This window comes from Balaenoptera ricei, chromosome 14 (assembly GCF_028023285.1).
Source record: "Balaenoptera ricei isolate mBalRic1 chromosome 14, mBalRic1.hap2, whole genome shotgun sequence".
Lineage (NCBI taxonomy): Eukaryota > Metazoa > Chordata > Mammalia > Artiodactyla > Balaenopteridae > Balaenoptera > Balaenoptera ricei.
The window spans coordinates 85,820,906-85,845,465 of NC_082652.1; the positions used below are offsets into that span (position 1 = coordinate 85,820,906).

The window sequence follows — 24,560 nt, forward strand, 5'->3', positions numbered from 1 at the left end:
TTCCATCTCTTTAGTTATGACTCTTAATGGGCAGAATAAAAAAAAAACTGGGAGTGATGTGTATTATCACTAAGTATGAATATAATTATATATTATATAATGGTTTTAATTTCCCTGGTTTACGTGGATTGAAACAGTGATAAGTATGCACACAAACCTCTCACCAGTACTATAAGCTCTTTATCTGCCAATCCTTTTCTGTCAGCCACAAGTCCCTCTGAAATTTATTCCTACCACTAATTCCCTTTTTCAGATTCTTTGCCTATACCTCACCACATGCACAGATTGTGATAATACAAGTATCTGTGTAGAGAATAAATATTTATTATTCTACCATCAAGTGTAAATTCCTAATAGAGGCAATCAACATTAGTAGAAAAGAGAATAAAATTGAATGCCTGCCCCCATATTAACAATTAATTTACTCTGGAACTACAGGTCTCAGTCAAGTTCTAACCTCTGGGCTTCATTTCTTGAAGGATTTAACTTTTTAGTGGTTATAGACTTCTCTCCAACCCACTCACAATGCTACTTCACCTACATAACATAATAGGAGCAATGTGAAAATGCTGTTTCCTGCATGTAGACTCCCAAAGGTACCAGTTTTAATGATACACATGTGTGTCTTTACACTCTCACTTGTACACATGTACATGTACATATATATCTGACTTCCTTGGAATAAATGAACAATCACCATAGTAATAAGTAAATCACCCAGTTCTCAGCAAATTCAGCATATAAACAAAAGACAGGCTGAAGAATAAGGGGGAAACGGGGCCTTTGATTCCATTTTGCTTTCTCACTCTCCTCTTTAAGAAGCAGTCCCATGGGTATGATATGTCCATGAATTAACACTAGCCTGCAATCCACGTGAGGCCATGGCAAAGCCTTTTTTTCTATCACAAGAGAATGTTTCCCAAGGATACAGTATATACTTTTACTATAAATCTGTCTAATCTTTTAAATTCTTCCTCCTGGAATCTCAGTGAGTGGGTGGCTGGAGTTGAGAAGATGTGAATGTAATTTTTTCTATGTTCCCAGCTAGTGGGAAACTTCTCTTGACTAGAGCACAGGAATCAACCTAGAGAACTCAGGGAATCATTTCCACCATTGACTGACTAGAACCCCCTCATCTAAAACACTAAAGTTTATCTATTATTTGTAATATTCGTACTGTTCAGTTTGATGAATAATTACCCAGTATCTGGAAGCTGCTCATGTACTGAGAATTTGTATATTTCTGATCTCTTAAATAAAACGACTTCCCAGGTAGAAAATTTGAGATGAGGGCGGGAAAACTTATCCTCGTACAGAGCTATGTGTACCTAAACATTTAGGAAGAGGAACTCTGGCAATATTACGTCTTAAGTAAGAGAGATGATGAGGTAAAATATTTTGATGTGCTGTTTTAGCCTTTAGAATTAGTTCTAAAGTTAAACTGCAGATGGCACCTGCATCCCTTACAAAATGTTAGCTTTCTGTCAATTAATCTGAGCTTTAATCTCCCTTTCCATTTTATTTTCTTAATTTGTTTTCTATGTAAGAAGAGCAGTATGCTTCAATTATTTTTCTTTGCTTCATTAAATGTTATGTTTTTTTCTCAATAAAATGAGATTTTAAATCTTGGTGAGATAGTACAGCAAACTGAAAATGCTCCAATGATTAGCATGAGAAAGAAATCTATATATATGGTTGTGAATATTCCTCAATTAAGACAATGAAAAAATTGCATGCAAGTCTGATTAATATTATTTAATGTAATATTGTTAAAGAATAGAAAGTCAGATCTACTTTACTTATTTATTCACTGTTACTAATGGGATATACAGTAAGCTTATAACTGACAAATAAAATTTATATATATTTAAGGTATACAACATGATGTTTTGATGCATATACATACTTGGAAATGATTACCATAATCAAGCTAATTAATACACCCATCACTTCACATAGTTATTATTTTTGTGTGTGGTAAGAACACTTATGATCTACTCTCTTAGCAAATTTCAAGTATACAGTACCATGTTGTTCACTATAGTCATGACGCTGTACATTCATCTTTTTTTTTTTTTTGCTATTGAGTTGTATGATTTCCTTTTATATATTTTGGATATTAACCCCAGTGTGGTGTGCAAATAATTCCTCCATTCCATACGTTACCTTTTCATTTTGTTAATTGTTTCTTTTGCTGTGCAGAAGCTTTTTAGTTTGGTATAGTCCCACTTATTTATTTTTGCTTTTTTGGTACCTGTGCTTTTGATGTAGAATCAAAATAATCTTTGCCAATACTAATATTCAGGAGCTTTCCCCTTATGTTTTCTTCCAGGTATTTTACATTTCAGGTCTTAAATTAAGGTCTTGAATCCATTTCAAGTTAATTTTTGTGTATTTTTGCAATTTCTTTTTTACCCTAAAGTATGTTTGTGTTTGGGCAGTCCTGTACCTAATGAGAGAGTCTATCTCTCTGTGTAGACTATAAAAGCACTAGTAATTCTCTACCTCAGTCTCCTTTGCAATTAGGGTGCAGACGGTTGACATAGGAACAGCTATTCAAATGTAGCCACCTAGTTGTTTTAGCATAAATTAATCCTCCAAGAAGATGAGAGCACCAGCATCCATCCTGGTGAGGGGAGAAGGCAGTGGCAGTAGCTACATCTTGTTTTCAGAGGCAGCAGCAGCCTCAAGTCTCTGGTGACATCATCCCATGACTCGAATTGAGGGGATGTTGAGGTCATGCTGTGATGTCTGTACCTAAATGGTGGCCCCAAGAAAGTGCTGATGGGAAGATTTCTATGGCTTTATCTTTGGTATTTCTGACTGCAGGTTCTCAATCTGCTTCACTGGCTCTCCCAGAGATTCTTTGTGCTATTAATGTCTCTTTCTATTTAAATTAGCTATTCTGAGTATATTTGTTTGTTGAACACACAGTTGATATCAGGAGAGTGTACAGGCAACAGGCAGTGGGGTCTTCATTGGGCTGGTTCTGTGACATGAGATGGGTCTTGTTCCTGGCTGCATAGCCTTGTCCAAGCCTTGGTCTCTGGTCCTCCTGGGTGTCTCTGAGCTTAACAGTATTCTTTAAAGTCATCTCTTTTCTAATTAAATTAACTATATATGGCTTTGGCTATTTGCTGAAAATGCTGAAAGGTGATGAAAACGAAAGATATTGAAAGATGTTACTGCTGAAATATGTAGTTATAAATAGTGAAATCATGAAATGATAAATAGGTTGCTTATTAAAAGTATACTTGTAAAAAATTTTATTATTCATCATTTAATACTAACTCTAAATTTTAGACTAATGAAAAAATGGATATCTAGATGTTATTACAAATTAATTATTTTTGTCTGGCAAAAAAATTTGACACTAATAGACCTCTAAGAAAATACTGACTAGATATTTTACAGTGAAATTTCACACAGTTCAAAAATGATTAATATTTATTACCAGATAGTAATGTTTAGGAATTTTTATCTCTGAAAAAATTTTGATTAATCTTCCTGTCTAGATGTTTAAAATTTATGCCCATTTATTATGGGATCATTATGGGATGATTAACAAAGTATCAAAAGATTGCATAGAAATATAATCATATCTTTTTATAAAAATCATTTTGGTTCATATACTACTTTTTAGATCCTGCAAATATTATACATTTTAACAATCTGATTTTTAAAAGTTTGTATCATCATATTAAAATACTATATTTTTTCTGAGCTTTGTCTTAGTAATTTTTTTTAAAGAATCTGTGCATAAAATATGCAATATCCTTTAGAGTAAATTAGTTTTTTTTTTTTTTTTGCCTTCTTGTAGTTCAAACAATATGGTGATAGTTTAAATTTCAATTATAAATGTAAGTACAATTAATCAATTTTGAAAATCTCTCTAAAATGTAGAATAAATTGATTAGGCCAGAAAATTAAGGATTTAAAGAGTGCCCTCTGCTGCATAAATTTAAGTGTGCACAGTCCTTATGTCCTAATGCTTGAAACAAATAGTCACTGTTTTTTTTTATAAAGCTATGCTGAAATATACCCAAGCATCACATTGCTATTAAATAAATTTTTATGAATTGCCTGTTCTCTCACTTCTCTAAATTGTACCATTTTACAGAATGAAATACATAATTTTCTTCCACTAAACTAATAAATATCAGTTATTTTATTTAAGATGTATACTTAAAGAGAGAAATAATGCTATATTTTAAATGTGACTAATCTGCCTTAAATAAAGAATACAAATGGTTAACTATTCATTTTAATATGCTTTTCAAAATTATTTTCATTTCATGAACTGGCCTTGAATACTTAGTCTAGATGTAATCTACATATAATTATATCTTTAGACTATATCTATATTTACATGTAACTAAAAGTTTAATATAATTTGCAGTGTTCTGTTTGAACTTCTTATAAAACCCCTGAGAGCATAGTTGCCACAGTAATTCTGATGACAATTTCGAGGATCAACATTTATTCTACAGTAATTATAAATCATTTTTATGTTAATATGAGCTTTTTTGCTAACATTATCATTTGATTTATTAGAGTGTAATGTTAAAAGCTGACACTGATTTCTCAACATGTATAATTTTGAATTTGTAAATTCAAAAATGTAGACTTTTCTCAAATTTTCAAGTATAATTTTTATATTAATCTGTTTATAAATAATTCTCAAAATTAATTTTGAGAAAATTTTCTCAATGTTTGCTTCATTACACAAATGTATTTGATCAATATCCTTTAATAAAATTATTTTATTAATTTAAGATATTCCTTTCACTGATGAAAACATTGTCATGTTCTACTCGTGTAATTCTAATAAATTAAAATTATAAATATGGTGATTCTTAAGTATTTCAATGAAGTCACAAACAATACAATTTTATTATATTTTTCAACTTAAATTTACAGGTTAAAGTCAATACTCAATTTCTTTTAAATATTCAAACATACCTTATCATCCAAAACTTTAAAACCTGAATGCCAAATACATAACATATTTTAATATACAATGTCTTTTATGTATTTTTTCTATATTTAACACAAAATGTTACTATTTGGCAATTTGTTCCCAATTTCTATATTTAATCCTATTCTTAAAATCTCAAACACAGTCACTAAGAGCAAAAATCGTATCATGGTAAGCAACTGGGGTGTCATCAGCTGGCTAAATTTACTTATCTATCAGAATTTTTGGCTGCGGTTGTTAATCTGGACCTGTGGACATCCATAGGAGTGTTCTGAAGAACCTATTGAGTCTTTTTCTTTGTTCATTGTAATATATGTACTGTGTTAATATGGGATTCCAAATTATAGTCCTATAAATAGTGCTGGTGTCTTTTGCAACTTAAGTCTTTTGAGGTGAAGTTAAGCTGTAACAAATTCTTTTACTATCCTCTTTCAATTTTATGGCTTGATTCATGCAAATATTATTATGTAACTCTTTAATGGGCTGCTTATCCATTGATTGGATTAAACTAATATATTTATGGCCTAATTCTATTTTGAATTATTTTCATACTATTGCTACCTAGAAGATTCCTAATTCTTATAAATATGGAAATGGCATTCAATTTTTATTCTGGATGCATCTTCTAGCTCTGTGAATATGTCCTAAGATCTTTCTAGCAGCATTATCACTGAAATAGATCCGTGTGTGTATTAGCTAATTATAAATACAGTAAGACTGTAACTAATAACTACAGAATCTTAGAGGCATGTAACAATCAGAATTTATTTGGTTGGAGTCTGTGAGCCACTGGAGGTTGGTTATCTGGACAGGGCTCTGCAGGGAAAACTCAGCTGTGATTCATGGCTCTTATCTTCCCCTGGGAGCAGTGGGCCTGCACAGGTATGTATTTCTCATAGTAATGGCCAAAATATAAGTGAGTAAACCCAGTTACACAAACACTTTTTAAGTCTTTGGCCACATCATGCCCAATAGCAACCCATTGGTAATGTCAGGCACATTTTCTATTTCCAAGGCACAGCAAGTGACAATTTCATCTTGTGTTTCAGCACTAAATAACATGTATCACTATTTTTCTAGCTTCTTATGTTTTCTTTCCAGCCCCTGTCCACCATCTGACCCCTAAATTAGGTCTACATATTTTTCATTTTTGTTGTTGCAGCATCTCCTTTTAAGTATCATTTCCTGTATCAGCTATCTTTTGCTGCATAAAATAATAATAATAATTCAGTAGCTTGAGACAACAAAGTATTTTGCCTGGGTGGATGCAAGGTCAGCTGACCTCCACTGGACCAGCTGGGCTTGGCTCCTTGGTAAGGTTGAGCTCAGATCTGCTTCACATGTTTATTTGGGGACAGCGGTTCCCGGGGGAAACTCTTTTCACAGTGATGGCTGAGGGATAAAAGAAGCCTAACCACACAAATTCTTTTCAAATTTCTGTAATCTGTCACATCGGATAATATCCCATTGTCAAAGCCTAGAATCCAGGGATGGGGAAAGCAACTCTGTCCATGGAAGAAGAGGAAAGAGAATAAGTATTTTTAACAATAATCTACCACACAGATAAGGACTGACCATTTGCAAAGGTCGATATATGCTAATTACCACCAGAAATAAACAATTATTTTCAGGACTCACTCTAATAGATGTGTGGGCATGGGAAAAAAAATCAATGATGAGATATTAAAGGATTAAATATTTTCATCCAAGTTCTGTCACTTATTCTACAAATAGAGAAATTAATTTCAATTATTTTAAATAATTTAAATAAAGATCCCAGTGAAACTGCTTTATTAAAACAGAGTTGCAGATATTTAAAAAGTATTTTTATATCTCCAATAAATGACTGATTTCTTAAATGGTTATGTGGACTCCTTGGTATTCTCTGTCATATCAAAGAATTCTTCATTCATATACAGTCATGATATGAAGTTGGATAAAAACCATGTTAAAATTAGAAACATATATATATCCTCCCATGTAAGGAAACAATATGAATAAGAAGCATTGAAAGAAATGAATGAATAATGCAGGAGACAGCAGGCAGAAAGTCAATTATTTTAATGCTGGCAAAGCCAAATTAAATGTGTTTAAACTACTGTAAACCAAATTTTACTCAATATTTTTAATTTTTAATAAGCTGAAAAAAGTTTTCTGTCATGACAATGATCATATACAAATATAAAAAATTAGGAAAATAGAAAATCTAAAATTGAATGCATTCCTAAAATTATTTTAAAATTGTAAGTCTATTTTGCTTTTAATTCTCTATTTAGAATGCGCTTATCTTTGGAAAAAGAAATAGAACGGCTGGAGTCAGCTTTGTCTGTGTGGAAATGGAAGTATGAAGAACTGAAAGAATCAAAGACAAAAAGTCTGAAAGAGGTAGGGAGACGTATGATGGAAAGGAAGCAACTGACTGTTTTCTCTGTTCCAATGTGTAACCTGGTGGGCAGAAGACTGAGTAGACAAGAGGAAAGGAGGTTAAAAGATTGAATTCCCTCTATAAAAGGAATATTTGAACTCACATATTAATAGTGGACTCAGTCAAACTCAAGCCATAAGAAACTTTGTTCTAAATAACACATATTTTTAATGATCAACCACATGACACAATTAACTATCCATTCCAGGCACATGTGAGGGGATGGGCAGCCTAAGATGCCATCATATCATAACATCTATAATAAACAACTTTATCTTACTCTTTTATAAAGCATTCTGAAAATATTAATTTATCTTAAGTATATTTAAGTTCTTTTCACATTGGCATTATAGTTACTCAGAATCAGACATTAGCCTTTATACATTTCCTTTGCATTTTCATCAGTAAAATGCTGTCATGAACACTTTCCATGATTTATTAATATTCATTATTTAAATAATATTCATTGTGTGTATTTTGTGTACTAAAGCACTATGCTAGGTAAGTATGTGGGACAGAATAATGAGCAAAGCAAATTAAAGAAAAATACTGAGCAAAAATAATGACAAGCTAAATGCTCTCCGATGAGTTAGCATTTAGTTCATCTGTGTGCTATATACATACATATATATATACACACATACAAACTGTACATGTGTTGACAGCTGTCGAAAGAAGCTGCATATCGAAATCAGTTATGTAATCATGCCTTAATCTAAAGCACTCCTCCATCAGTTGTTTAAAAAGTGGGAAGCAGTATTCCTCTTTGTTTATGAAATTCCATACAAATGTTGTTTCAGCTTTGTTTCCAGCAAGTGATAAAGTGTAGAGTCATTGACTCAAGTTTGCTGAAATCCCATGAGGGAATATTCAAGAACCTTAGCTGCCAGCACTTGCCTTATTTATGGGTCACATGCAGGCATCCTGATGTCCATAGAGCATAGTAATCATCATGCAGAGGTTCAGAACTAGTCGACTATGTCAACCCTGTGGACCACTGAGATTTGAAAAGAGGGAGGGACTTCCCTGGCAGCCCAGTGGTTAAGACTCTATGCTTCCATTGCAGGAGACACGGGTTGAATCCCTGGTTGAAGAACTAAGATCCTGCATGCCGCGTGGCACAGCCAAAAAAATAAATAAATAAAATAAAAATAAAAGAATATTTTCCCAAAAAAGGTGGGGCGGGGGGGAACTTCCCTGGCAGTCCAGTGGTTAAGACTCCACGCTTACACTGCAGGGACATGGGTTTGATCCCTGGTCGGGGAAATAAGATCCTGCATGGCCCACAGCACAGGCCAAAAAAAAAGAAGCTGTTCCTCAGCTTTAGGAAACTGTTGAGTATTGCTCAAAGGGAGCTGCTTCCCCTCTCCTTTCACCTTATGTTCTCTCCATCCCACAGCTAGAATTGAAAAATTACCTCTACAATGAAAACATACAAGAAACAAAGTCAGTAAATGAAAAGAGGGAGAGAGTTTCCTAGTACCCTTAAACAAATATCTCCTGCCTAAAAATCATTTATTAACAAAAGATAATTTCAGTGAGAACCACAGAAGGTTAGTTTGGGAACATTTCTCAATGAGGGGTAATTTAAACAAAGCTAACAAGCTAGATAAAGTTTATTTCTGCTTTATAGATTCATGTTATATTGTCAGAGTGTTTTTGTTTCCAGCTTAAACTGTGGGCATGTATGTAGTGTATGCGTGTACACACACATGCATTTGTGATGGATTCATCACATTTATATTCACAGGTACCTAACTGAACGTGGTCTCTGGGTGTGAGCACTGACAGTAAATTAATGTTCTACAGGAATAATATCTCATAACACAAAAACCGTGTTATGCTTAGAGTATAGGTGTGTTTGTCTTATAACGAGTTTTAAATTTGATTGAGAAAACTAATATTTAAGATAGAACTGCTCTTCAATTTAATTAAAATCATGCATTTACAATCTCTTGCCACTAATGGGCAGTGCAGACTTGATAACATCAATTTAACATTTCCGAAGCAGCTGTTTTTGAAAAAAGTCATGGTTTTCAGTTGGTTTACAAAACGATACGTATATTTTAAAATGTTTAATGTTTTCTATTCAAAGATGATATTTTGGGGTATCAGATTGGAAAATGTCTACTTTACATTGCTTAAGAAAGCTTTATAGATGAGAAAAAATAAAATCAACATAGCATTTTACAGTGTAAATTAGGTCTATATTTTGACACCCATACAGAAGTATATATTAATACATATGTGACCCTTCTACTAGATAAAATGATAGGGCTTTTGGAACAAAGGAAACTTCAAAATTGTTACGGAAAATTTGTTTAAATATTTAAACTTTTGAATGCATGTTTCAGTTAGATGAACTACAACTTTGAACAATGAAGAAAAGTGACAATGAATGAAAGAAAGAGTTTTATTGTAGATGATGGAAAGTTAATTTAACAGAGATTTTTAAAATATTGTTTGAATTATTTATATGGGATTATTTTTTTAAAATATTTCTTTCCACTTCCTAAAGGGGGTTTATGATATTCATAGAGCCTTTGGAAGTCATGTGGCATACACATATATTTAAGTTATTTTTATAAAACATTATGGAATGTTTAAAAAAATTTTTAGACAATAAATAAAAATACTTAGTCACATGTAATTTTTATATATTCTTTGTTTAATTGTTTTATTATAGATTATAAGAGAACAATAATCTTATGGTACATTTAGAAAGGTCATTGTACAGTAATTAAAGTGTAAAATATTTTAAATTCCCATAAGTTGATTGACAATCAGAAAAAGTTATTATGATACATCCTCTGGACCTTCATATGAATTCTCCTTTCTTATTCCACTTCTCAACAATTCTGATAAATGACCTTTTCTTTCACTGTAGCTCTTCATCTATGAAAATTTTTGAATACCGTGTAATTCTTTTTTAGATGCATGAAACTTACAAACAAATACATGCCTGGCTAAAAACTGGCTGCTGGAAAATTTAGCAATTTTTAGAGCTGGAAACAGATGTGCTTAATAGACCAGAATTTTTAAAAATGTATTTGGAAGTCTGGTGTGCTTTAGAGGGAAATCTTTCTTAAATTACTGACATTTAGAGAAGAGTAAATATGAGAATTTAATTGTAAAATCGAATAGGTATTTAAAATGCAACCAAGACGATGAGTAGCAGAGTTGGTTATATTCAAAATGCTGTTCCCATGCTGAATTTAATACTTAGTCAGCTTTTCCTCTGCACGTCTGTAAATATTGATTTGGAATTAGATTATGAATTACAAGAGTGCTGTAATGACAATTTTTATGAAATCTCATGATCTAGAGAATCAAATATTCAGATAAGTAACACTGAATACAAATAAGTATGGTACCTTGCTTTAACAATAAATGACTGATTCTTTTCATAATGGAAGATTTTTTTTACCATATGTGGAGAAAACTGCTAGCATTTTAAAATTGGTCTCAAGCTAAAAAACTGAAATTGTAACTTTTTAATCTTTCTTTGAAACTTTTGTGTTTTCCCCTGGTATCTTTTTAAGGATTTTATTTAGAAATCTTTTAACTTTTTGTGATAATAGCAACATTTCTAGTAGTTTATAATTTACAGTGTTCCTTTACAAATATTTTATAAATATTTTATAAATATTTGTATTAAGTACTTAGGGAGACACAGGCTTCATGGCGCCTCTTTATGGTACTCATAGCTGACATTGAAGCCTTATCTGAAACACCTCAAAACACCTTTCTCATTTGAGGGAAATAGAAGGTTAGAATTATGAGTTATCTGTAGCTAAAATTCTATACTGATACCTTCACTTTAAAAAAGGTTGTGTCATGTGGGAGCTACTCTGCCCACATAAGAGAGGGTCCTTGAAGATACTTACTTGAAATAGGTATATGGTAGAGTATGAGTACAGTTGTTAGCTCAAAGCTAATTTCAAAGCTGTCTCATATTGCTATTTTTGTGGCTTAAAGGAAACACTCCCTGGAAATGACCCAGAACATTAATGTATCTTGTCAATTCTAACTCCACACTGTAGCTCCCACCCTTCCCTCACCCAGGCGGAGCCATCCTGTCTCCTACTCTGCCCTCTCCTCTAGGTCCCTTGCCCAGCACTGTGGACCTATTCACTTGTCCACCCAGCAAGCAGGGTGATAGTTCTCGAAACGTAAACGGGATCATAAAAACACTTCAGTGATTTCCCGCAATCCAGGTCCAGCTGGCTAAGCCACCTGATGTTGACAGTTTAGTGGGTGCCCGATAATAATACCCCTCTTTCCACCCCAACTGCTCTAAAAGGCAATGCCCCAAATTCCAGCAGACAGTACCCAGCAGTGAGCTATTTTTGACGCATATACATTCCCTACCTGTGTTTGGGGTCCAGCCTTCTCCTTCTGTCAGTGACTCCGCTGTGCCCTGAGCTCTCAGAGGTCATGTAGCTGGACACCCTGCATCAGACCAGAGATTAGACACAGGAGAGAATGGGGGTGGGGGTCACGTGAGGACCGTTTGTATGGACCCGGCCAGGAGTGCTGTACCTTGTTTCACTTATTCACAGGCGAGTACTCATTGCCATATGTGTGTGTGTGTGTGTGTGTGTGTTTGTGGTTATGTTTATATTTTCTGTTTCAGGCTGTTTTTTTTTTCTTTCATTGAAACAGTCACACAACAACCCTTTCACCTCCCATCCACCATTCACATCTTGCCATTAACTTCAGTTTACATGTCACTTTATAAAAAGGAATGATATTATAATTTTTTTTAAAAAAGGAATGGTTTTATTCCCGAAAAAACTTCCTTTACTATTTTCCCTTAGAGAAATGTACAAGATTTTTAAAAGACCTTATCGACTGCAATTATTTTTTTGTTTACTTTCTGTTTGCCTTTCCCACTGAACTCTGAATTTCATGATAATATATGTCACGTCTGCTTTATTCATTTCCCTCTATGCAGTGCTGATCAAACATGGTTATGATTTGTGATGACCAAAGCTTTTTTATCTAGCTCTATATGCTTGTATTCCTGAATGGTGGCTATGGCTATAGTGTAAGGAGAGTAGTTGAGATCCTAGTTTTGTCTTTTTTTTGTTGTTGTTTTGCTAGTTATTTCTTTTTAATATTTTTTCATGGAAGGGCATTTGATTTTAAATAAAGCAGTGTGTACATGTCAAGTCTTTTATTACCTGGTGAGGTTACTGCTCTACATCCCTGAAGATTTTAGATTTTCCAGGGTGCCGGAGTGAACTTTTGCCCCTAATATCCTATCCATCATGAAAATCTGTTTAGCTTGTTCTTTGCCAGGTACAAATTAGCTTATCAGGACAAAGAGTGAGGCTGATAAAATACCATATTAGAATTCTATAAATGTATAAGAACAATGAAGCCTATGGGACACCACTTTGCTCATACAAGTGCCTTCAAGACCTTTTTAAACAAACGTAATTAAGAATAATGTAAGCACTAAATTACATAAGTCAGAATTAATTGAACTACTAGTGGATAATTCAGAGACATCACCAAGGTAACCCTCAGAACACCGAGATGACTTCCTTAACTCTAAGGCTATTGTAAGTATTACGAAAGAAAATTAGGCTCTTCAGAATCTACTTTACTTGTAGAAACATAAGATGATAAAGGAAAAGATAGGTTGAAATCAGATGTTTTAGCATCTGTTTAAGTTAACCAACACTATTTTAAAGTTTAAAATACAGTACAAAGGAGTCAGCTGATATTTAATTAATCTATACAAATTAATAGTTTGAGAATGATGTTAAAAGTCAGTTGAAAAGAAGTAAAAGATAAGGTCTCTAAGGGAGTGACACAGTGACAATGGCCTCACATAGAGAGGAACATTCAGTCTGCAAAACATCTTTATTTTCTATTCCAGCTGACAGGACACTTTCCAGCGATGCATGCATGCCTCATAAATCCAAAGATTCTGGTTTTATCTTTTCCTATAAGAAATCCCTATGCAGGGACATTCAGTTAAGACCATTCTGGAGATAAGGATCTTCCTTTTAGTAAATAGCATGAGGATTTTTACCTGCAGGAGCAGTTTTCATGTTGAAAAGGAGATTGGATCAAGGCACCCTGCTCATCTTAGCCCTGCCGTGTACTGACACCAAAGGTGTTGATTGTATACACCTGAGTGAAAGAATCAGCTATAAAACAGGAATGTATAGCATGCCATTTAAAAATTCTCTATGATATAAAAGATCTGGAACAATACATTTAAAATTGTTCATTCTTTTCACATACATTATGTATCATTTTGTAACTCTATAAACGTCCCTTTTTATTTTTTCAAATATATAGTTTAAAGACAAGGACACTGGAGTTAGGAGTGCATGATTGCGGGGGGTTTAGAGGGTGACATTTTTTTTTTGGTGATGGGGTGTTCCAAGTGTTTCTAATGATTTTGTTTAGCTTTACTGAGGTATAAATGATATACAAAAAATTGAGCACAGTGTATGCATTTTGATGAGTTTGGACATATGCATACATCTATGGTATCACCATCACACCGAGGCACTAAACATACACATCAACTCCAGCATTTTTCTTGTGTTCTTATGTGTATATGTGTGTGTGTGTGCTTGTTTGTGGTAAGAACACTTCACATGAGATCTATCCTCTTAATATTTTGGGTTGGCTAAAAAACTCGTTTTGTTTTTTTTTTTTCCATAAGCTGGCTCTAGTAGTGCTTAGTTGTCTTTAACTTCATTTCGAAACAATTTTGTTAGATTGTACTGAGACAGCTGTTGTATCAGCGTTCATTTAAAAAAAAAACTAATCAAAACTGGTGAATGTTTGTGTAGCCATTTTAATATTGAAGATGGAAGAAAACAGCAATATTTTCCGCATATTATGCTTTATTATTTCAAGAAAGGTAAAAACACAACTGATACGCAAAAATAGATTTGTGCAGTGTATGGAGAAGGTGCTGTGATCGAATGTATCAAAAGTGGTTTGTGAAGTTTCATGCTGGAGATTTCTCACTGGATGATGCTCCGCGGTCCAGTAGACCAGTTGAAGTTGATGGTGATCAAATCGAGACATTAACTGAGAACAGTCAACGTTATACCACGCAGAGATAGCCAACATACTCAAAATATCCAAGTCAAGTTTTGAAAATCATTTGCACCAGCTATTGGTGCAAATGGTTATTTTAATTGCTTTGATGTTTGGGTTCTACATAAGTTAAGTGAAAAAAACCTTCTTGACCGTATTTCCGCATGCAATCCTCTACCAAAATGTAATGAAAAAGTTCTGTTTTTAAAACAAATTGTGATGGGCAATGAAAAGTGGATACTGTACAACAATGTGGAATGGAAGAGATCGTGGGGCAAGTGAAATGAACCACACCAACCACACCAAAGGCCGGTCTTCATCCAAAGAAGGTGATGTTGTGTATATGGTGGAATTGGAAGGGAGTTCTCTATTATGAGCTCCTTCTGGAAAATCAAATGATTAATTCCAACAAGTACTGCTGGCAGTTAGACCAACTGAAAGCAGCACTCGATGAAAAGCATCCAGAATTAGTCAACAGAAAATGCGTAATCTTCCATCAGAATAATGCAAGACTGTGTGTTTCTTTGATGACCAGGCAAAAACTGTCACAGCTTGACTGGGAAGTTCTGATTCATCCGCCGTATTCACCACACATTGCACCTTTGGATTTCCATTTATTTCGGTCTTTACAAAATTCTCTTAATATAAAACATTTCAATTCCCTGGAAGACTGTAAAAGGCACCTAGAACAGTTCTTTGCTCAAAATGATAAAAAGTTTTGGGAAGATGGAATTATGAAGTTGCCTGAAAAATGGCAGAAGGTAGTGGAAGAAAAGGGTGAATATGTTGTTCAATAAAGTTCTTGGTGAAAATGAAAAATATGTCTTTTATTTTTACTTAAAAACCAAAGGAACTTTTTGGCCGACCCAATATTTGAAAGGACACAATACCATATTGTTAACTAAAGTACTATGTTGTACAACAGATCTCTAAAACTTATTCATCTCGCACAACAGAAACTTTGTATTCATTTAAAAACAACTCCCCATTTTGCCCTCCCCCTGCCCCCAGCCCCTGGTAACGACCATTCTATTCTCTGCTTGTGTAAATTTGACTATTTTAGAAATACCTCATATAAGTGGCATCATGCCATATTTGTCTTTCTGTTACTGATTTATTTCACTTAGCATAATTTCCTCTAGGTTCATCCATGTTGTTGCAAGTGGCAGGATTTCCTTACTTTTAAGGCTGAATGATATTCCATTGTACGTATATACCTCATTTTCTGTATTCATTCATCTGTCAATGGACATTTGGGTTGTTCCCATATCTTGGCTGTTGTGAAAAATGATGCAGTAAATGTGAGGATGCAGGTATCTCTTAGAGATCCTGATTTCAATTATTTTGGTTATATACCCAGAAGTGGGATTGCTGGATCACATGGTACTTATATTTTTAATTTTTGGAGGAACCTCTATACTGCTCTCCAAAGTGGAGATTTCCCATATACCTCCCGTCCCTACACATACAAGCCTTTCCAGTTGTCAACATCACTCAACAGAATGGTACATTTTTTACCAAGGATGAATCTACGCTGACACATCATAATCACCCAAAGTCCACCATTTACCTTAGAGTTCGTTCAGTGTGAATGTACCTTAGGGTACATTCTATGCGTTTAGACAAATGTATAATGATATATTTCCGCCATTATGGTATCATACGTAGTGTTGGTTTTTTTAAAAATTATTTATTTATTTATTTATGGCTGTGTTGGGTCTTCGTTTCTGTGTGAGGGCTTTCTCTAGTTGCGGCAAGTGGCGGCCACTCTTCATCGCGGTGCGCGGGCCGCTCACTATCGCGGCCTCTCTTGCTGTGGAGCACAGGCTCCAGACGCGCAGGCTCAGTAATTGTGGCTCACGGGCCTAGTTGCTCCGTGGCATGTGGGATCTTCCCAGACCCGGGCTCGAACCCGTGTCCCCTGCATTGGCAGGCAGATTCTCAACCACTGCGCCACCAGGGAAGCCCCATATGTAGTGTTTTTACTGTCCCCCAAATCCTCTGTGTTCCACATATTCATCCTTCTTTGCCCCACCTCCTTCAACACCTGGCAACCACTGATATTTTCTTGTCTCCATAGATTTGCCTTTTCAGAATGTCATATAGTTGGAATCATACAGTACATAACTTCTTAAGATTGACTTCTTTCACTTAGTGATATGCTTTCCTCCATGTCTTTTCACAACTTGATAGCTCCTTTCTTTTTAGTGCTAAGTAATATTCCATTGAATGGATGTACCACAGTTTATCCAGCTACCTGCTGAGGGACATCTTGGTTGCTTTCAAGTTTTAGCAGTTATGGATAAGGCTGCTGTGAACTTCTATGTGCAGGGCTTTATGTGGTTTTCAGTCTCTTTTCATTTAATTATTACCCCCTGGTGAAATGAGTTCCTGTCTTAGATTATTTTATGGGTCACTGACCACCTTCTAGACAGCAGCATTTGAATGAGGCATCCTCGGGATTGTGTCCAGGATCACATCTCAAAGTATGGCAAGTTATGTGGGAGGGACTGAGTGTAGCTGCTCTGATGAGAAAGGGCTATGGATGTGGTGGAGACTCAAGGCATCACTGTCTCCTCTTCAGGGCTGTGGTGCATCCTAATTAGTACCAGAAGCTTTAAAGAGAGTTAAGAAATCATAAAGACAGAAGGCTCCTTTAGCTAGTATTTTTATAGGTATCATATGGGAGAACTGAAAAGGCACAGGTGACACACAAGAACAGAGTATTCTTTGAAATGCACTTTAGAATGTGTATCACTTGAGGAAATTTTCCTTTGTAATATAGTTCTGAGGTTACGATCAAAGCCGGTCGAAGATATAATTCTATATTCACATTAAATGTCTTCTGATATATACAAAATGAGTTGCTGATGAAATCTCATGAGAGTTCTCACATGGATAATCTGGACATTATGAAAAATGGTAAATAATCTTTTAATGCAATTGTACTGAATTAGCAGAATCCATTAGATTCAACTGAAAATAATTTTTAAAAATATATCTGTCCAGCTGTCTCTTGAAAGATTTTGATTTAATTGGTTAGGCATACCAATTACATATCTGTATTTTTAGAAGTTCGTTAACCTGGTGTGCACCTTAAATTGATATCTGCTGCTCTAAAACATCACCTGGGGAGGGGAGCGGGGACTGTGGAAATCTCCAAAACCAGTTGTGACCATTTTATGTTAAAGATTGACTTGACTTGGCCACCACCAAGTGCCCAGATATCTGGTCAAACATTATTCTGGGTGTGTCTGTGAGGGTGTTTTGGCATGAGATTAGCATTTGAATGAGTAGACTGAGTAAAGCACATTGCCCTTCCTAATGTGAGTGGGCCTCATCTAATCAACTGAAGGCCTGAATAAACAAAAAGTCCAACTCTCGTGCAGGTAAGAGGGAATTCATTCTGCCCGACTGTCTCTGACCTGGGGCATCAGTTTTGCCCTGGTTTTGGACTTGAACTGAAATATCAGCTTTTTCCTGGATCTGGAACCTGTTGACTCAAGTGGGAGCTCTACCATGAGCCCTTCCGGTTCTCAGGTCTTTTAACTTGGACTGGAGCTTTCACCACTGGCACTCCTTGGTCTCCAGCTTGCCAACTATAGATCTTGGGAATATGTGTGTGTGTGTGTGTATATATATATGTGTGTGTGTGTGTGTGTGTGTGTGTGTGTGTATGTCTTAGTCTGTTTCTCTAAAGAACCTTAATACACCAACCTTACTGAAAAAGTCATAACTTGAACATATCTGCTCTCTGCAAGTCCTCATTTATCTCCACTCAATGATTTTTCTCTCTTTTGCCAGTTGTAAAGTTGGCATTGGAAGCACTAAATGTACTCCTAGTTAGTAACATCAATTATAAAGTGAAATATATACTTTATATATTTTATGATTTCTTTGGCCTATTTTCCATTGTTCTGACTTTTTTTTCACTATTTAGATGGCTTTAGCTGATTCTAGACATTGCATTGTTTACACAAAAAAGCATAAAATCCCAAAGAAGAAAAGTGATTTTATCAACTATTTGGTTGTGGGAAAGATTTGTCCAGGTCAGGCTCCAGTCTCCAATGATTTCAAAACGCCATATGTTAAGGGAGAGTAAGAATGTATTAACAAATTTCAAGTCACCAAATTAGTGAAAAATCATGTAAAATGGAATGTTTCCAAGAATAACTTAATTACATTACCAACAGCATCATATGCATAAGTTCAGGTGCCATTTTAATATTGACAGAGAGAGTTTGTGTGAAATGTTCAAATTCATTTTGAATTACCTTCTCAATGTTTAATTATGAAATACATAGAGAAGTGGGTGATGAGGCTTTTTGATTCTTCATAAAATAAGGGTGCCAATGAGACAAATTAAGAGGTTTTGAAAACTCGTATTGTGTTTCAGATAGTTTGATTAAGTATGCTTCTAACAGAAGCTCTTTGTGATTTTAAAATTAAATCAGAAGGTGTAATTGCTATAAATCTTTTGACTAAAATAATCTTTGCTTTTTACATATTTTAATAGATTTATTGAGATATAATTCACTTACCATACAATTGATTGTAAAACATATAATTTGGTGTTTTTTTAATATATTCACAGAGTTGTACAACTGTCACCATAATCGACTTTAGAACATTTCATCAGTCCAGAAAGAAACCCTAGATCCATTAGCAGTGACTTCTTATTTCCCTCCAATCCCCACAGCTTTAGTTAATTACTAATCTAATTTAATACTGTAGATTTACCTATGCTGGGCATTTCATATAAATGGAAATTTATGACTGGCTTCTTTCAACTTACATAGGTTTTTGAATAGAGTTTCTATAATCTGCCTTCCTACCAATTCTTCCTGTTACAACTCAAGAACATAAACATGTTGATTTTTTTTTATGGCAACCTCATGTAGAAAAAAATATTGGGAGGCATAAGTTTCTGTTTCCCATAAGAAAATATATTAACATTTAGCTGTTTTATTCATGTCTGAAGCAAGAGGTAAACATTTTAAAATTATATTACTTTTCTTAAATGAAAACTTTGATTTTGACAGAAGTACAGGTCATCAAGAGACCAAGACTAAGTAGGAAAACAAAGAAAAACATTTGACACATCTGATGAAGGACCATTATCCAAAGTATACAAAGAACACTTAAAGCTCAACAATAAGAAGATAAACAATTGGATTAAAGAATGGGCCAGACTTGAACAGACACTCCACCAAAGATGTGCAGATGGAGAATAAACATATCAAAAGATGCTCACACATCCTATGTCATCAGGAAAATGCAAACTAAAACAACAGTGAAATACCACTACATACCTATGAGAGTGTCCAAAATCCAGAACACTTGACACCAAATGCTGGCTAGGATGTGGAGCAACAGGAATTCTCATTCATTGCTGGTGAGAATGCAAAATGATACAGCCACTTTGGAAGACAGTGTGATAACTGTAGTTAATAATATTGTATTGAGTTACTACATAGTAACTCAAAAGTTACTATGAGAGTAGAGCTTTAATGTTTTCACCATAACAACAACAACAAAATGGTAATTATGTGAAGTGAAGGATGTGTTAACTAACCTTATTATTGTAAACATTTCACAATATGTAGGTGTATCACATCATCACACTGTACACCTTCAACTTACACAATGTTACATGTCAATTATGTCTCAGTAAACTGGAAAAATATACAAAAAATATTTTAAGGCACATTTGATAGTTATAAATGGAAAAAAAGAAGACTTTCTTCATTGCTGGCTTTGAGCAATTTGATTTTAATGTGTGTTGCTGTGATCTCTGTATATATCTTTGTTCTTGGGGGTGTGTTGAATTTCTTGGATCTGTGTGTTCACACTTTTTTATTAAATTTGGAAAATTTCTCGTCATTATGTTTTTTAAATATTTGTCTTCATCCCTTCATCAGGGACGCCAATTATAAGTACGTTAAGACTCTTGAAGTTGTCCCACTGTTTGCTAATTGACTCCCAGTGTAGTCCTACTGGGGTGAGCAAATGGTGAGTACTGGAAGGCTTGGAAGGGGAAGTTTGGTCAGTGACATATACCAAGCACCTTGGTTGTTCCTGAGTTTTCAAATGTTCTTCGCTATGATTAAGTTATCACTGTTTGCTAACTGCCTTCCCATAGAGACCAGGCAATAGAGGTGCTATCTCCTTCAATGTTTACATTTCAAAGAGATAGTTCCCAGGTCCTAGAGAAGGACCTCCCTGGGTTATAAAGCTGGCAAGAGGCTCGCAGATTTATGCCTCAAAGGGGCAGAGAAAGAATTTACTATTACAAGTTGTTGTTGTTGTTTTCAAAATAAACACTCTAAGACAATGAAAGCCAAGAACCTGTAGTCACAAATAAACCCCTCTAATTTTAGTCAGACTGAGGGGAACATTAAGCCCTCTTGGTCACTTCTAATTCTATCATCTTTGTTCTTTCGGGCCAGTTTCAATTGATGAATTTTTCTCCTCATTATGGGTCATGCATTCCTATTTGTTTGCATGACATGAAATTTTTGACTGGACTTCTGTAATTAGCAATTTTATCTTGTTGGGTGGCACTGAATATTTTCATTTTTTAAAATTATTTTTAAGCTTTGTTCAGAGATGTAGTTTTATTACTTGGAGATAATTTAATCTTTTTTGTCTTGAAGCCTTTAAGCCTTGTTAGATAAGACCAGAGCAGCATTTAGTCTAAGGCTATATTTCCTACTGAGTGTGGAGGCAAAACCATTCTGAGTCCTTTTTGTAATGGAAATGTGAATTATGAGGTCTTCCATTTTGGCAGCTGGGAATAGGAATTATTACTGGCCTTATGTGAGTCCTAGGCGGTGTTTCTTTTAATTCTCTTGGGGGTTAGTTTTCTTACAAGTATGTTCAGATCACCACCCTGGTGAGTACTCTGCAGACCTCCAGGGTTCCCCTCTGCTCCATTCTCTCCGCTGTGGTACCTTTGCCTCAGCTACCCCTCATCCCATCACTCCCAGCTCCACCCAAACTCGGGGGGACCAACAGCTTCTTCCTTGCTTCCCCTCCCTCCCCTGTGAACTGAAACTCCTTCCAGGTAATAAACTGGCTATTTTTAGGGCGCTTTTTGTTTTCTCAGGGATTGCCTGATAATCAATGTCTTTACAACAATTGTTTCTTCCATTTTTCTTGCTTTTTAGTGGTTTCAGGTTGGCAAATTTAGCTTCTTTGACTCCATCTTGTTTAGCAGTCAGTATCGTTTTGATTATGTATTAGAAGTATGTTTTTTTTTAATCTTGTTTCCCTTTAAATATTATTTTTTGCAAAGCAGTCAATTTTTATACAGAATATGGGTTTATATATGTTTTGTGAATGTTTTGATAAGTCATGATAACGTGTTTTAAAATAACACATATTTTTATTCAAGATATTTTATTTTTTACTGAATTAAAAGAACAAAGGTCATTACCCTTTTTTGTGTAACATTTTATTTTTTACATGGTTTCTAAGCTGTTAATCACCCTTCATTTTACTAATTTATCAAGAGATAAATATTCACATGAAGCACAGACATTTTAATTGGATATATCTTTTTAAGTGTGTTTTAATATGTAGGTTTTTCTTTATATTTCTTTTTCCTTTTTTCCTTCTTATAATTTATTTAAAAAGCCAAGTCATTTGTCCTGTGAAGTTTTATTTTGGATTTTAGAGATTGCATCCTAAGGTAGGATTTGTTACGTTTCTCTGTTCTCTATATTTCTTATAAAATGGTAGCTGGATCAATAGGTTTGACATAATTCTCTTTCAGGATGTTCTCCTAGGTGGGGTATTCTTCCCTTAAGAAGCACATGGTATTTGGGTGTCCCTGAGGTACTAGCAGACCTATGCTCATTGCCTAGAACCATCAATTAATTCGGGGCTGCAAAATTGTGATATTCTCTTATTTCTCCTTAAGCTATTAGTTGGAATATTTAAATGAAGAGAACTTCTCACATAATACTTTATGCATTTAGATATAGTCAGGATACATGAGAGATTATTTTCCCTTTCTCTACCAATTTACAAAATAATAAATTAATTCACTAGCATTCCCCAGTGTTAATCAAACTAGTATTTTTAGTATCATTATGAATTCATGAATTTAAACTTATTGAGTGTGCTTTAACATACTGCAATTATTATCCCTACTTATATTCAAAAATTCCCATATTTAGAGAGCAGAAACTTCTTAATATTGGCTACTGAGAACATTTGATGCAATCCTAGCAAACTTTTATAGTTTCCTTACTTTGTGGTATGACAAAATATACTAGATATACCAAAATATCTTTGTTTTAGGCCTGGAATAAGCCATTTCTTCAGAGCCCTGGATTCTCAGTGAGGAATAGCTCAAGACCACAATCTGTGTGTAGTAATGTGCTAAGATGGTCATTATTTCCAGGCCATTTCAGTGGAAAGAACTGGTAAATTTATAAATATGTTGAATCTTCTTTATCATTCTCCTCTGTTCATCACAGTTTGTTCATTACTTTTGGTTATTTAGCATCTTATTTCTTTTTACCTTGTCCCTTATGGCAGCATCTGTTGCACTTTTTTGCTCTTGTGTTCCTTTTAGCTTATTCGGAAGTGATTTTTATTTCTAATTCTTTCCTGAATATTATTACATTTCTGAATATTTAAAATTCTTGGTTGCATTGCTCTTTCATGTTATTTATAATTTTATTGATGTTTTTGTCACATCGAAAAATTTGATTCTTCTTTTTCTCTAGTGGGCATGTATTTCTAGAATGTTCTCACTATTTATACCATATTCTCATTGTATTTAAGATTATTCTATTCCTCATTCTTTTGTCCTTATATAACACTACATATGATTCAACTATGACCCTCTTTTGTTGCTCATTCTTAAATGGATTTAGTTTTTTTTGGTACATTGAAGGGAAAGTGGGTGAATAAAGAAATGTTTGCTAGCTTCACTGCTTTATAACTCATTACTCTTAATATTTGTGCAATGTGCCCCAAATTATGGCTTTGTCCTCTCCAAAACCTCCTGGCCCTGTTCTCCAGCGGACTTCTACACGGATCCCTTCTCTGCCTTTATTGCCACTGTTCCTCTCAATGTGGATTCTGTTCTCGGCATTACCCTCTGAGGGGAGGGGTATTTTTAAAAGAAGTCTTGTCTGCTCTTTTTAAGAGTATATAGGGTAGAGACTGCTCCAGTTCTTCAGACTTTACAATGGCCCTCTTGCATAAGCTCCCAAATTAGAAATTGTGAAACTCCCCTAGTTTCATCTACTGTTTTCATGTTGACCTGACACACTTCCCAGGTATTGTATATTGTCAGTTTGGGGTTCTCCTGTTCTCAGATCATGATGATTCCCTTTAGTTTTCTCAAGCAGGTGCTGATCTCCTGCAGTTCTTGAAGCTGTGAGTGGGTTGTCTTAACCCACTTGTATCTTGGAGTTCATAGGGACAACTTGTCACCTAATTTTGCTGTAGGCATCCATAGGTTTTTTAATTTGTTATTCTCATTGCTCTGTTTTCATGGAGAGATTGCAGTCATTAAAATAATTAACACCACCAGACCACTGCCTTCTTCTCACAGTTCCCTACAGGGATAGTAATTTGGTTTTCAACCCCAGATTTCCAGCTTCCACATGGGGCCTTCAAAAATTGATCTGCCTAAGGAAGTACTTTGCAAGCAAGTTCTCTTAGCCCACATTACCCTCCACCCACTTCTCAAATGAGAGGCATATTTATCTTTCTAATCCCCAGTATTATTTTAGAATATTTTGCCAGACTGAGAAAAACTAAAGAGTGCCAGACAGAGATATTTTAAAATATTAGTATTAATAAGCCAACTAACGAATGAGTCACAAAACCTTTGGCATGTCAGGTGGTTCCTACTTTTCCTTTTCATAAGAATACTGGAATAGGACCTAATGGATTGGTCAGTTTATAGATAATAAAAAATAAATTTTGATATAAAATCAAAATGTAGCTTTGCCGTATATTTAGTAGGATATTAAAAAATAACAAAAACAATGACTGGTATAACAAAATATCTTCCATTTCTGTCAACATGTGTGATCAACTTTCTCAGTGCTCATATTT

General features: G+C 34.6%; 1 protein-coding gene across 1 annotated transcript in view; it reads left to right on the forward strand.

The window, feature by feature from the left end:
* The window catches only part of CCDC102B (coiled-coil domain containing 102B), a 217,116-nt gene that overhangs the window by 39,018 nt on the left and 153,538 nt on the right, over positions 1-24,560 (forward strand). The window contains exon 4 of the mRNA XM_059894188.1: positions 7,255-7,363. Within this exon, the coding sequence (XP_059750171.1) occupies positions 7,255-7,363 (109 nt within the window). The remainder of the gene's footprint in view (positions 1-7,254; positions 7,364-24,560) is intronic.